Source organism: Camelina sativa, chromosome 5 (assembly GCF_000633955.1).
Source record: "Camelina sativa cultivar DH55 chromosome 5, Cs, whole genome shotgun sequence".
Taxonomy (NCBI): Eukaryota; Viridiplantae; Streptophyta; class Magnoliopsida; order Brassicales; family Brassicaceae; genus Camelina; species Camelina sativa.
In genome coordinates, this window is record NC_025689.1 from 1156300 (window position 1) to 1172317 (window position 16018).

General features: G+C 40.5%; 1 protein-coding gene across 1 annotated transcript; it reads left to right on the plus strand.

Annotated features, from left to right (window-relative positions):
- LOC104788746 lies at nucleotides 5098–6285 on the plus strand. Its single transcript, XM_010514529.1, has one exon. It carries the CDS (start codon nucleotides 5098–5100, stop codon nucleotides 6283–6285), a length of 1188 nt encoding a protein of 395 aa, XP_010512831.1.

Genomic DNA, 16018 nt, shown 5'->3' on the forward strand with positions numbered 1-16018 from the left:
AACACTAAAAAAGTTTCTCTCCCAGGCACTTTTTTCGAGAAATACGAAAGAAGAATGAGAGACTCTTTTAACCGGATCTCACCTACTAGAGTTTACTAAAAACGGAAATACATGCTGGTCCATAGCAACAAACGTCAACTCCGACGAGATCTGAATATGCTTCCGACGACTAGAATGCTTACAAATATCACATCTGACGCTCCATCGCCATACCTGCCTGTGATGCAAGCCCCCCAACTCTGGTAAACCCTCTCCCCCCTCTCAAACATCACAATAATCCTGGAACCAGGCTAACGCGATCAAGAGTTTCTGTTTTTGAAACTGTGTTACTCTCGGTTACCACTCTTTATTGTGCTTGTACTGGCTGTCTTAGCTTGAACACTCTCACCTTAGTGTGAAGAACTCTCTTGAATCTTCTAGAAACTCTCTGTCCTAAAAGTCTATAACCCTCTCACCTTAGTGTGAAGAACTTTTCCCACTCTCATACTCGACACAACTTGGCAAATGGATGCTCGAATACCCTACCACTTGAAGGGCAAAGGCAAAGAAGATGATTTTGCTCCACCCCCACGGAAACGGATAAGAGCCCCGGAGATGGACAACTCAGATCTGATCCAAGAAAACTCATTAACACTCATAGGACGCCTCACAAACCCTTCAGCTCAGAGACTCTGGTCCTTCATTCCATTCATCTCCAACAAGTGGAACCTGAAAGGAAAAGCCATAGGGTCAGATCTGGGAAACGGCTGCTTCCAGTTTAGGTTCGACTATGAAGAAGACTTACAAAAAGTTCTCGATAATAGACCATATCATTTCGACCAATGGATGGTCATTCTCCAACGGTGGGAACCAATCATCTCTGCTTCCTTCCCATCAAAAATACCTTTCTGGATCGATGTACAAGGGCTCCCCAAACACTACTGGAAACCGGAAATGATCACAAGTATCGCGGGAGAAGTGGGAGAGATCCTAGAGCTTGACATCACACCCTCACAAGCAAAGGTCAAAGTGTTACTTGACGGACTCAAGCCAATACTGAAAGAAACGGTAGTTGAATTCCCTGATGGAAGTGACATACTCGTATCTCTGGATTATAAGCTGCTGAAAAACCATTGCAACCACTGCCTCCGTTTGACACATGAGAGGAAAAACTGCCCTGGCCTTCAACACACTACCGAGAAACAGGATCAATACCCTTTAAGAGGACCTGTTTCAGAAAATGGCACTGGACATGGTAGTCAGAGAGCTTCTCAAGGAAGAACCGAATCAGTATCTCACGCTAACAAAAGAAATCGATCCCTTTACGAGAATAACTCACCTCCCAGGAGCTTACACCATAGTCGAGACTCGGGCTACAGGAGACAATCACACTCAAGAGGATATAGAGAAATCACTCCAATCCCGAGAAGAACTGTAGACAGACACTACTCGCACTCACGAAGCCTCTCCTCCAGAGACCAAAGAGGAGATCCTTTATACAGAGGACGGCATCACAGGGAGAGTACCCCATCAACTCTACAATGGAGGGAAAAACCCACTGCAAACACTTCCAATGCTGCAGACACCTCTGAAACCTCAAGAACACGACGACCTCCGCTGGAGAGGAATGTTGAAAATTCCCCCAGTACTGTACTGGAACACCAACCGAGGACCCTATCAGTTCCCACACTCGAAGAAACTATGGGAGAACTAAGAGAGGTGACAGTCCAATATATATCTTGTGCGGATCCTACTGAAAGTGCTGCTAGAAGGAGAAGAGTGATCCAAGGAGAAGAGAAGGACTTAATGGCTGAGACGGCTGCGAATATTATTGCAGCTGCAACTGAAAACGCAACAAATCATAGCCGAAGAGGGGAACTACTAGTAGAGGACAACCTGCTAATCACTCAAGCCCCCTCCCCCATTGAGATACCAGAACAGACGACTCAACCAGAGTTAACGGGGAAGAAGCGCAAGGGCAGACCTACACAAAAAAAGATGGTTAGTAAAAGCCCACTGAGGATCTCAGGAGTGAAATCTCAGAAAAGGAACTTATATTCTGCTTCGGGCTCACCCAGAAGAAGATCAAATGCGGAAAGAGGCTCTACAACAAGAGGTGAATCTCCTAGAGCAAGCCAACAAGCAGGTCCTTCGGGTAGTAGAGAAACCCAAGGCAATCCAGAAGCGACTGTGACAAGGCAAGGAGACCCAAAAATCAGGCTCATACCTGCAGCAAAGAAAAGACTGGTGGATTTTCAGAATCCACCAAAACCTCTTCCTTAAGAATTGTGAGCTGGAACTGTTGTGGGCTGGGGAATCCCATAACAGTTCGCAGGATTCGAGATATTTGTAAAAAGATATCTCCAGATTTTCTATTCCTCATGGAGACAAAAAATAACACTGACCTTGTTCTCCAAAAACTCCAAGGGTTGCCTTACCCTTCGAAACTGATTGTACCACCAAGCTCACCAGGTGCGGGGGGCCTTGCACTGTTTTGGAAGGATTCGACTGAAGTGGAAGTTCTGTCCTCCTGCAAGAATTACATAGACATAAAAGTCAAAGCTAAAGGTAGAACCTTCTATGTAACCTTCCTGTATGGTGAACCCATCAGAGCAAATAGAATCCAACTGTGGAACCAGCTACGCACCTTTGGCGAAGGGAGAAGTGACCCATGGATCCTCACTGGTGATTTTAATGACATTATCAACAATGCAGAGAAGAGAGGAGGACCCCCTAGAGCTGAGGGATCATTTGTGGACCTAAGAACCTTTATGTCAGTATGTGATTTGTATGATCTAAACTACTCTGGCAATTTCTTATCGTGGAGAGGAAGAAGGCATACCCATTTGGTCAAATGCAGACTCGATAGAGCTATGGCTAACAGCTCATGGGCAGAGGCGTACCCAACAGGCAGAAGTGAATATCTCCGCTTTGAAGGGTCGGACCATAGACCAATAGTAATCTCTTTCAACCCTGAAAAGAAAAAACAAAAAGGTTTGTTCAGATTTGACCGTCGCCTCCGAGAAAATGCAGAAGTCAAAAAGTTGGTCGAGATTGCCTGGAACCTTGACCCTGAAGACTCGGTCAATGAAAGAATCAGTAAGTGCAGAAGAGTTATCATTCAATGGAACAAAGAACAACAAATCAACAGTCAAAAGAAAATTGAGGAGCTCAGAACTAACCTTGAAGAGGCTATGAGTAGTGACTTTCTGAACTCAGAACAAATCTCGAAGATAAATCACGAACTTATGCTAGCCTACCAGGCAGAGGAGGAGTTCTGGAGGCAAAGAAGCCGCCAACTTTGGCTTGCTCTGGGAGACAAAAACACTGGCTACTTCCATGCGGCAACAAAAGGAAGAAAAGCAGTCAATAATATAGCTGTACTGGAAGAAGAGGAAGGGAACCCTACTTATGAAGAAGAAGGGATAGTGAAACTTATCTCTGATTACTATAATAACCTCTTCTTTTCCGAAAGGGGAAACAGAAGCCAAGTTGTAAATGATGCTATCACCCCATCCATCACCCCAGAGATGAACTCAAAGCTAATCCTTGAACCTTCTCCAAAAGAAATCAAAGATGCTTGCTTTGCGATTCATGCAGATAAAGCCCCAGGTCCGGATGGGTTCTCGGCGAGCTTCTTCCAATCAAACTGGCACACTGTGGGAGAGGTGATAGTGCAAGAGATATCAAACTTCTTCTCCACTGGAATGCTACCTGAAAAGATCAACCACACACATGTCAGATTGATTCCAAAGATAACAAGCCCAAAGAAAGTAATGGACTATAGACCGATTGCCCTGTGCTCAGTATATTACAAAATCATTGCAAAGATCCTCTCGAAGCGTCTCCAACCTTTCCTCCAAGAGGTTATATCTGAAAACCAATCAGCTTTCGTCCCACAAAGAGCTATCAGTGATAATGTTCTTATAACCCACGAAACTCTACACTATCTGAAGACATCAGAGGCAAAGAAACGTTGCTACATGGCTGTTAAAACAGACATGAGCAAGGCATATGATAGACTCGAATGGGATTTCATATAACAAGTAATGGCTAAGATGGGGTTCCACCAAACATGGATAAGATGGATTATGCAATGTATCACCACCGTATCTTACTCTTACCTCATCAATGGGAGTGCAAAAGGACTTGTCAAACCTGAGCGTGGAATACGACAAGGTGACCCCCTGTCCCCATACATCTTCATTCTCTGTAGTGAAGTCTTGTCCGGCCTTTGCTCAAAAGCTCAAAGTGAGGGAACCCTAGAAGGCATCAAAGTGGCGAAGAACTGCCCCCGCGTCAACCACCTCCTATTTGCGGATGATACCATGTTCTTTTGCCGGTCAGATAAGCGGAGCTGCAAGACCCTCCTGTCCATCCTGCAAAACTATGAAATGGCATCAGGTCAGAAAATCAACTTCCAAAAGTCTGCAATCACCTTCTCAAAAAAGACAGCAGAATCTGTAAAGATCAGGGTGAAACAAGATCTTAAAATAGATCACGAAGGAGGACAAGGAAAGTACCTTGGATTACCAGAGCTCTTTGGCCGCAAGAAGAGAGACGTGTTCACCTCTATCGTTGATAGAATCAAACAAAGAGTTCTGAGCTGGTCAACCAAATTCCTCTCCACTGCAGGCAAACTCACCCTCCTCAAATCCGTACTGACAGCTATGCCCTCTTATGCTATGACATGCTTCAAGCTACCGACCTCCCTGTGCAAAAGAATCCAAGCTGCGCTAACTAGATTCTGGTGGGATGGACCTGCAAACAAAAGAAAGATGTCATGGATCTCTTGGAAGAAGATGACAAAATCAATCAGTGAGGGGGGGGTTAGGTTTCAGAGATATACAAAAGTTTAATGATGCCTTATTAGCAAAAGTTGGCTGGCGACTGCTTTCCAAGCCGTCATGTCTACTCGCGAAAGTTCTCCTGAATAAATACTGTCAAAACTCACACTTCCTGGATAGCACTGTTCCAAACAACGCATCTCATGGGTGGAGAAGCATCTGCGTAGGAAGGGATCTCCTTAAACCACATATGGGAAAGTTAATTGGTGATGGACGGTCCACCCTCCTATGGAAGGACCCCTGGTTATCAATAGAAAAACCAGAAACCCCCATGGGACCAGTTAGTGAGCAAGCTCAAATGCAAAAAGTAGCAGACCTACTAATAGAAGGATCACAAGAGTGGGACCTGGAGAAGATTGCTGACACCGTTCCGGGCTATAAACACAGAATTACTAGCCTGAGACCAAGCAAACTGGGAGGCAAAGACAAATGGGCATGGTTACCTTCGAGCTCTGGGGTCTACACGGTGAAGTCTGGATACTATATGGCTCTACACGAGGAACCCAAGGATAACCCAGAGTCACAGACTACAACAGCATACAATTGGAAAGCAAAACTCTGGAGAATCAAGTGCTCTCCAAAAATTAAAATCCTCCTATGGAAAGCCCTCCATGATGCCTTACCAGTGGGAGAGAACCTGAAACACCGACAGATCAATATGGAAGCAAAATGTATTCATTGTGGGGAAGAGGAAACGACTCTACATCTCTTTTTTAAATGTCACTTTGCAAGAGAAATCTGGAACGCTAGTCCCTGTGAGGGATTGATGAATGTAGATCGACTGACTACTTTCCAGCAGGGGTTTGAAGCAGCTAAGAGTCTAAAATGCTTACCTCCGGTAGGACTTGGGGAAGGAAACCTAACTCCATGGATATTCTGGGCTATTTGGCATAGTCGAAACAAAAGGATATTTGAGGATAAAGAGCTACAGCCCATGGAGATCATTACACAAGCTACCGTAAGAGCAAAAGAGTGGACATATAATCAGATCAAGTCGAATCAGCCAACGAAGGTACAGGAACCGCCAGATCTGATCACGGTAGATGGGAACACTATAAGATGCAACTCGGATGCGGCATGGAATACAAGCAAACAAGCAGGACTAGGCTGGATCTCCAAGAACCATCGCGGAATCACTGTGGACCAAGGATCCACACCGGTGTCTAATGTTCACACTCCGCTTGTAGCCGAAGGACTGGCTATGCTGCAAGCTGTAACCTCGGCCTCAAATCTGGGACTCACCCACTTAATCTTTGCTTCTGACTCGATAAATCTGGTCAAAGCCATTAAATCGGAGAACCAACCAAAGGAACTCCACGGGATTCTCTGCGATATCCTGAAGATCTCTCAATCTTTCTCTCATGTTTCTTTTCGTTTCATTCCCCGTTCAAACAATGTCGAAGCCGATTGTTTGGCCAAAAACGCTTTAGCTTCTTCTGTAATGGGCCTAGCCCACTAATTAGCTAATGGATCATTTGGNAAAAAAAAAAAAAAAAAAAAAAAAAACCTCCAGTTATGAACCATATATAAGAGGAGACATGTGAAAGGGGTTGGTTACTTAAGCAAAATATACAAACTCTTACCTCTAGTTTTATTTTATTTTATTTTCTATGGCATGTAAGTAGTATTGAATGGAGAGTTCTGCAATAGCCTATGATAGTCGATGGAATTCTCTAGTTCCACTTGGATTAGCTGCAAAGTATCTGTCTGTTTTTTCATCATTTAAGGAATTGCTAATAGCAACTTAAGGATTTGTTTTTTCATCATCAATATATGTGCGTTGTTCTTATTTGTAATTATCTCATCTCATTTTAAATTTGTAATTTTGTATAATTTAAAATGTTATATCACTTATTAAGTTGATGCAAAACATAATTGTTAGCATCAATTTCAAATAAACAATACAAAACATTATATACTTGGCATCATTTATATATAACCAACACCAGTTCTAATATTTTTAAGTTCATTCTTAATTTGATGTTATAAAACTGATATTAAATTGTACTAAGTTTCTAGTAGTTATTAAAAATAGTGAAAATGATGCTTCTAATTTTTTTAATATTTTTTTACGTGAGGTTTTTTAAAAAAGAATATATATATATATATATTAATGTAATTAATATAATTTATTTTAACATCAGTTTCTATTGATGTAAATTTTGTATTATTTTTAAAGTGATCTTACCAAAAAATTAATAGATACATCAATCATCAAATTGATGTAAATTTATTTTTAAATCAATTTTTCTAAAGTGATACAAACTAATAGGACTTGAATAAGTTTTATTTAACTGATGTCAAACTACTCAATTATAACATCAGTTAATATAATTGATGCTTAGTAGCTTCATCTATAAATAACTAATTTAAAATAATATCACTTAATTTTGTGATACCATTTAAGTGATACAATACACTTGTTTTTTTTGTAGTGTGATGATGATGATGGCTGAAAGAAGACTAGTGGATTCTTCAAAGGTTTGAATTTTTTTTTTATGGGTATAAGTTTTATATGCAAAAGTTACATAAAAAAGGTTCAAGCTTTGTGAAATCCATCTTGATTTTTGTTGTTTTCTTTTGGTTTTTCAAAAGATTTGATCTTTTTTGTTTACTTTACAAGTGTTAGTAATTTCTTTTTCAAAATATGGTTCTAGAGTTCTTTAATTTCTTCCTTCTTTTGGTTTTGAACAAAGGTTCTAATAAATTGTATTCTTTTTGTTTCTAATTCCAGATGCTGAGGAGTTTTCAAGCGAGGAATGAGGTAAATCTTTCTTTTCTTTTTTGTTTTAAAACGATTTGATTTTTGTTCTTTTGGTTTTGTTTCGGTTTGTTTTTGGGTTTATAGGGTTTATGTAGGAAAGTAAAGCCCATCGGAGATGAATCGATCCTCACAAACTGCTCAAATACTAAACCAGTTTGAAAGGATGTCTTTTTTTGGGTTTATAGTTTGATGTTATTTCAGGTCTAATTGAATTTGTATATAAATGCTAAATACCTTCAAAGTCACCAAATAGGTAAGTATTATTAGTTTAATTTGTACTAAGCTTGTGCAAGGCAGCATCTTAAATCATGAGCTGAAATTAATTCACGTTGCATATAAATTGATAGTAATGTCATGCGAATATTATAGAGAGGTGTCTTCATCTTATTGGTATTTTGTTTTTCCGTATAGCGATTACAAATGAAAATGATAAAGTAAATGTTGAGTTAAATAGTGTTGGTAAGTTCACATTATAATGATACTCATATCGACACCATTAAGCTAATATTAATAAAAATATATATATAGTAAAATATGAGTATCCTAGTTTGGCAGCCATTTGTGTTGACCACTTCAAATTTGGTTATGACCATGATTGGTCCAATTTAATTTGGACATAGACAGCCCATAGTCTCTAAACCCAGTTGACATTTCTATGGTCAACACAAAAAATTCCAGAAACAAGGATACTCATATGTTTTACCTATAACCAAATTTGAAGCGGTCAACCGGTCTGATTTAATTTGGATATGAATAGCCCATGGTCTCTAAGCCCAATTAACATCCCTATGGTCAACACAAATGGCTGCCAAAGTAGGATCATAAAAGCGTCGTATCTCTAGAGAGCAAGGATCAAGACAAGTAGTGCCAAGATGGGATTGATCGGGATTATGATATTGATCTCCAATGTAAAGAACTAGACTATGTGTTAAATTTTCTTCTTTGTTTTTTGTGTGTTCGTGTGAATAATAATAATTGTTATTGGTTTGGTGACTACATGCATATATAATTTATTTTATTGCTTTTACACGTAAATTTGTAAAATATGTAAAAAGATATAGAAAAATACTTAGGTTCACCCAAGATATAACTTTTACTGTTTATTTATTTATCTATATAATTTGAGAATTTAAACAAATATTTATTTATCTATATAATTGAGAATTTAAACATCCGACGAGTATGCGATGCGGTAGACATTTTGCTTGCAAATTGTAACCTTTATATAAGAGATTTTTAATTTGTGACGTCTCTTTATTCCTCTGTATTGTTCCGTATACACACATTTACCTAGCTAGAAAGATGATTTTTTTAAGATGGTTAAGTGAATTTGTTAGGACGTAACGTAACTATCCACTTTCTTCTAGTTGACTTTTATTATTAATCAACTTTTTTAAAAAAAGAAAGAGCCTTCACACAAATTATTCCGCAAATCCGAATAAATTGTCTTGATCTTACAGATGAGTTGCTGTTATAACATGCACTTGTTCATAACAAATTTTTGGCATGCATGAAGACAAAGTACAGACAAGTAATTACGTACTTTTTATCAGGTCTAGTCACGCGCCACAGAAGTGTAGTATTGTCACGCGTGAATCGAACCGTTGTCAATTGACCGGGACTTTTGATCATGAAGAATCTTGGCGCGTAGCTTTTACACGAGATTTATTTGGTTTATTATATTGATTGCTTTATTACGTGTGTTGTTGGTAGAGACTAGAGAGTAGAGACGCACACAAAAAAGAGTCATCACCGTGAACTCTTTAATTTTATAGTTTTAAGAAAAATTTATTCGTGATCAAATAGTTTGTTGAACACGTCCATGGCCTCCTTAAACTCGCCCATCTTGAAACACTCGTCCACCATTACATTAATCGTCTCTGAATCGAAACAGTTGGTTTTGATCATCTTGTTGAGCAGCTCGCGAGCCTCTGTTTTCTTACCATTGGATAGCAAAATTGTCAAAAGAGTGTCGACATTTGAGTTTTGTTTTCTCATCACTCTGTTTCACTCTTTCTCTCATTATCTGTTTCAACTTATTCTATGACTTGGTTGGACTTTCGATTTGTTAAAACTCATTATGTCTCTGTTTCAACTTATTCTATGTTTCTACAACTTAACTTTTGAAGAGAAATTTTATTAAAAAAACTCATTATGTGTGCGTGTGTGTATTAAAAACATTAGCTGTTAGAGTTTGATCCATAAAATTTGAAGAGAATTCAAAAGGAATGTTTGGATCCATATTTGTAAGTGATAAAGAAGAAAATAAGCTAGCAGAAGTTCCTGCAAGTGATGATATGAGCTAAAGATATAATAGTTTCAATCGTTTGTTTCAGTCAACAGCAGAGCTATCTTTGCTCTTTCGATTTGGTTGGTCTTTGACTAGAAGAGTAGGCTTTACAACTCTTCTGCTTTATTAAACTTACTGTAAAGAAAGAACAAGCAAAAAAGCATTACATGGTCTAGGCCTAAGATAAATGATACAAACTGGACAACTCCAGTGATCTTTTCCTGTCACTATGTGTGTATAAACATACAAGATTGCAGACACAAGTTGGCAGTGAGGTTCAGATGCCACACCGAAAAGATCTAAGTAAGGGAGAGAAAAAACCTGAATATTTACCCATCAACCATGTCTTTGTTCTGTTCTAAAACTTCTTTGGTTGGTATGCAGGAAAAAAAAAAATCCAGTAAAAGCCTCTATCTTTATGCTTATCTTAGTTTCTTGGTAGCGAGTCTTGCCTTGTTAACAAAAAATTCCGATGAGGAGACCAAGTGAACCGATTGCTAACACAATGAGAATATTCGACGCCCTGCAAATAGGTAGCAAGCCAATGTAAAATAGTATCAAGGTTGCTTTGATGTCACAATAAAAAAAAACAGTACCAAGATGCTATTTATCATAACCATTCACGTCTTGTTGCCCTTGGTCAAGGCCAATAAAGCTGTGAGAACGGCAACAACTGTGTGTATTGTCCTCTTAACTGCTTCATCAGCCGTGGATAAGTACACAAAGGTACCAATCCCCGCCATGAAAGAGAGCCAGAAATCCATGAACTGAAGCAACTTTTAGATGGGGAAAAGGAACAAACCAAGACTATCAAACTATAAGTGTGAACCAAGAAAATTACTCGCTGACGAAGCGCCCCAATAAGCTGGCAAAAGAGCCGCTGCATTTGATGCAATGAGAGCAAATAGACATGTTCTGCATGAGGTGTTAAGCACATGAGTGAGTGCACAGAAAAATTTGTCAAAAGTTTCAAACACTGATAAGATTAAGATACCTTGTTGGTTGTCAAGAAACCTTGTTGTATTGTATTGATTTGTGTTTCTTAGGTTAGAAGTTACATTGTGTTTGAGTATATATATGCCATAGTCTCGGATACAAGTATTAACCTAATCAACTAAGAGACCGACATTAGCTTGTATGGGCTATTCAGCCCAATATCCCCCCCTCAAGCTGGAGTGTGGAGGTTACAAACACCCAGATTGTGCAAAAAATCTTCAAACTGTTTTTGTCCCAATGCCTTTGTCAAGATATCCGCGAGTTGAGTTTTAGTAGAGACATGTTTAGTTGCAATTGTACCACGTATAATTTCGTCACGTATAAAATGACAGTCCGTACCAACGTGTTTTGTCCGAGCATGAAAGACGGGGTTGGCAGCAAGCATAATCGCGGATAGACTGTCAGAATAAACGGTAATTGGAGCGGTAACATTGATACCAAGGAAAGGAAGAAGTTGACGCAGCCAGAGGAGTTCACTAACGGTGTCCGCCATAGCTCTGTATTCGGCCTCGGTGGAAGAACGAGAGACAACTCCGGTCTCAAGATTGTAGACACGCCACCCCTTTTTTCCAAACGGATAGCCAATGAATATTGATTTTGTTCCCCGGTTTGCAAACTTATCACCGCCGTGTTTCTGGTTGTGGACGTAGCATAAACAACCGAAGATACGTAGATGAGTCATCGGAGGTGGACGATTATAGATGAGCTCAAAGGGAGTTTTGCCATTAAGAATTGCTGTAGGAGTTCGATTGATGAGATATCCTGCAGTGAGCGCACAGTAACCCCAAAACTCAATGGGAAGATTTGCATGAAAACGAAGAGCACGAGCAACATTGAGAATGTGACGGTGTTTGCGCTCAACTCTGCCGTTTTGTTGTGGTGTGCCGACACAGGAAGTTTCGTGAATGATGCCATGTTGAGCAAAGAAAGCTTTTAGACAAATAAACTCGGAACCATTGTCACTACGAATCGTCTTCACTTGAGCGGAGAATTGTCGTTCAACAAGAGCCAAAAAATTCTTAAGGTGTGTGGGAGCTTCTTGCTTTGAAGGCAAGAGATATATCCAAACCGCACGTGAATAATCATCTAGAATAGTGAGAAAATAACGAGAACCGTAAAGAGTCGAAGTTCGATATGGTCCCCAAAGATCACAATGAATAAGTTCAAAAGCAACACTCGTCTTATTATAACTCAAAGGAAAAGATTCTCGGGTCTGTTTTGCTCGTATACAAACATCACACTCCTTTGAATCAAAACTATTTCTAGAATCCAAAAACGGCAACATATCTAAAACGGTAGAAGAGGGATGGCCCAACCGAGAATGCCAAACTTCAGGAGATTGTAAATCCACATGATGAACAGCTACAGCCACGTCCACTCCTCGAAAAAAATAAAGTCCCTGTTGTTCTTCACCCGCACCAATCAGCGTTTTCGTGATGCGATCCTGAATAATACATAGCCGATCAGTAATCTGAAAAACACAACCATGCTCTCTAGTCAACTGCGAAACTGATATAAGATGGCACTTCAACTCGTCTACAAAAAACACATTGTGAAGACTTAAGGAAGGACCGAACGACACACGGCCAAGTTTTGTAGAGGTAGTGAATCGACCATCGGGTAGTTTGATAAGCATGGGTGACATATCTCGGACATCGACCAAGAAATCAAGAGAACCGGTCATATGGTTAGATGCACCTGTATCGATAATCCATGATTCTAAAAAATACATACCAGTGGGAGGATGAGGCGAACGAGATTTCTTTTCAGCCAGGATGTTTTGTAGTAGTTGCCAGTCATCGTTGCTCAAACCGCTGAGGCCGATGCGGTCTGCTGGTGTCAAAGGAGAACTGTTGGTTGAAGCAGCGGAATGAAAAAGAGGAGTCCCCTTAACAGATGATGTAGCGACAGTGTTTACATGAGCAGAGGTCGACCCTTTGCCAAACATGGAGCCAACCGAGGTTGTCGTAGCACCACGACCAGAGCCTCCGGAAGAGGATGATCCGTTGTTACCACCAGGTTTCGGTCGTAGAGATTTGTCGGTCCACCACTCTGGATAACCAATTTTCTTGAAGCAATTTTCACCAAGGTGACCGGTACGTCCGCACACGCTGCAGAGCAGAGAACTTTTGTTGACGTAAGGTTTTCTTGGTGAGGTGGTTTGAATAACAAAGCTTACACCATCTGGTCGATCTTCATGTGCTCGACTCAAGGACTTGGATTCCTCATCTTGAATCAAAGTATTATATGCTTCTTCAAGACTTGGCAGAGGCAGTCGAGAAAGCAGAGCTGATTTGACAGCTCCATATAATGTGTCATCGAGACCCATGAGGAATTGATGCAGTTTGTCTTCCTCACGTTCTCGTCGAACTTCTTCCATTGTTTTAGCCTTTTGGTAATCTGCAAGGCTACCCCATAGCTTGGTCAGTGTGCCGTAGTAAGATGCAATCGGAAGTCCCTTTTGTCGNAGTTGCCAGTCATCGTTGCTCAAACCGCTGAGGCCGATGCGGTCTGCTGATGTCAAAGGAGAACTGTTGGTTGAAGCAGCGGAATGAAAAAGAGGAGTCCCCTTAACGGATGATGTAGCGATAGTGTTTACATGAGCAGAGGTCGATCCTTTGCCAAACATGGAGCCAACAGAGGTTGTCGTAGCACCACGACCAGAGCCTCCGGAAGAGGATGATCCGTTGTTACCACCAGGTTTCGGTCGTAGAGATTTGTCGGTCCACCACTCTGGATAACCAATTTTCTTGAAGCAATTTTCACCAAGGTGACCGGTACGTCCGCACACGCTGCAGAGCAGAGAACTTTTGTTGACGTAAGGTTTTCTTGGTGAGGTGGTTTGAATAACAAAGCTTACACCATCTGGTCGATCTTCATGTGCTCGACTCAAGGACTTGGATTCCTCATCTTGAATCAAAGTATTATATGCTTCTTCAAGACTTGGCAGAGGCAGTCGAGAAAGCAGAGCTGATTTGACAGCTCCATATAATGTGTCATCGAGACCCATGAGGAATTGATGCAGTTTGTCTTCCTCACGTTCTCGTCGAACTTCTTCCATTGTTTTAGCCTTTTGGTAATCTGCAAGGCTACCCCATAGCTTGGTCAGTGTGCCGTAGTAAGATGCAATCGGAAGTCCCTTTTGTCGGCAGTTTGCCAATTCAGTCTTCAAACGTTGAACTCGCTGACCGTTCTTCACACCAAACCGTTTCTGAACGTGAGTCCAGAGTTCCTGGGAATTGTTGATGTGAGACAGCGAAGAGGAAAGGCTTTCTTCAATGGTGAGCTTAATCCATNAGGATGATCCGTTGTTACCACCAGGTTTCGGTCGTAGAGATTTGTCGGTCCACCACTCTGGATAACCAATTTTCTTGAAGCAATTTTCACCAAGGTGACCGGTACGTCCGCACACGCTGCAGAGCAGAGAACTTTTGTTGACGTAAGGTTTTCTTGGTGAGGTGGTTTGAATAACAAAGCTTACACCATCTGGTCGATCTTCATGTGCTCGACTCAAGGACTTGGATTCCTCATCTTGAATCAAAGTATTATATGCTTCTTCAAGACTTGGCAGAGGCAGTCGAGAAAGCAGAGCTGATTTGACAGCTCCATATAATGTGTCATCGAGACCCATGAGGAATTGATGCAGTTTGTCTTCCTCACGTTCTCGTCGAACTTCTTCCATTGTTTTAGCCTTTTGGTAATCTGCAAGGCTACCCCATAGCTTGGTCAGTGTGCCGTAGTAAGATGCAATCGGAAGTCCCTTTTGTCGGCAGTTTGCCAATTCAGTCTTCAAACGTTGAACTCGCTGACCGTTCTTCACACCAAACCGTTTCTGAACGTGAGTCCAGAGTTCCTGGGAATTGTTGATGTGAGACAGCGAAGAGGAAAGGCTTTCTTCAATGGTGAGCTTAATCCATGAAACCACAAGTGCGTTATTAGCGATCCAATCTTCAAAATCAGCATCATCGTCCATCGGCTGTGGGATGGATCCATCGACAAAGCCGAACTTCTTTCTGGCTTGTAGAGCTAGGCGAAGATTATTTGCCCATTCATCGTAGTTTGGACCACGCAACAGTGGTTTGGAGATCAAAGTACCAGGGTTGTCACCAGAGGTTAAATCATAGGGAGATATGGTGCGACGAGATTCAACACGAGGTTGGGTTGATGTGGTTGTGAGAGCCGCCGTCGTAGACGGTATAGTCATGGTGAAAGGACGAAAAAATTTGAGAGAAAAAACAGAGAGTTTTTAGAAAAACACAAGATCGAACACAATAAAACCTTTTTGTAGTTTTAGGTTTTATGGCTCTGATACCATGTCAAGAAACCTTGTTGTGTTGTATTGATTTGTGTTTCTTAGGTTAGAAGTTACATTGTGTTTGAGTATATATATGCCATGGTCTCGGATACAAGAATTAACCTAATCAACTAAGAGACCGACATTAGCTTATATGGGCTATTCAGCCCAATACACTCTCTTGGGCAACTTGATTTCGTTGAGTCCTTCCAAGGAAAAGCCAGATTGATGTAGCTGTGCGTCGTTTTCTGAGGCATCACCGGTTTGGTTTATTTTGTGGAGTTTAAAGATCATATCAAGGATGACGGTTTCTTTATGATTTCTAGTCAAACCAGGCATGAACATGAACACGTAACTCAATCTTCTAACTCAATTTATTTTGCCACAATCTGAAATCAACATAGATTAGTAGTATCTGAAATTGTATGAAATGAAAAAAGTTTGAAAAGAACTTTTATTAACTGTTGTAAGACTTAGAAGTGTTTCTAGAACAGAGTTTTCTAGTTCTTTTCAAAGAATGTGTATTGTGTGAGTGTATGTGTGTGTATACATATTTGGATATGTGCTCAATCATCATATCAACATTCTATTTCTCTTTTATACTAGAAATGCTATCTGAAGACTAAAGTTTGTTATTTCAGTTCCTCCACTGCTCTTTTGGTGTTTATGTAAGTGTAGCGTTTGAAGATGCAGATGCAATTTCTTTCAGATACTTCTGCTCTGACCGCGTCATTCTTTTCTGAAACATTGTCCATTCCCGTTTACATCGCTCCCTTACCTGACCAAAAACATGTATGTAATTCAGTAATTAACAATAGACTCGGTCAATAACGCAAGAAAATAGTTGC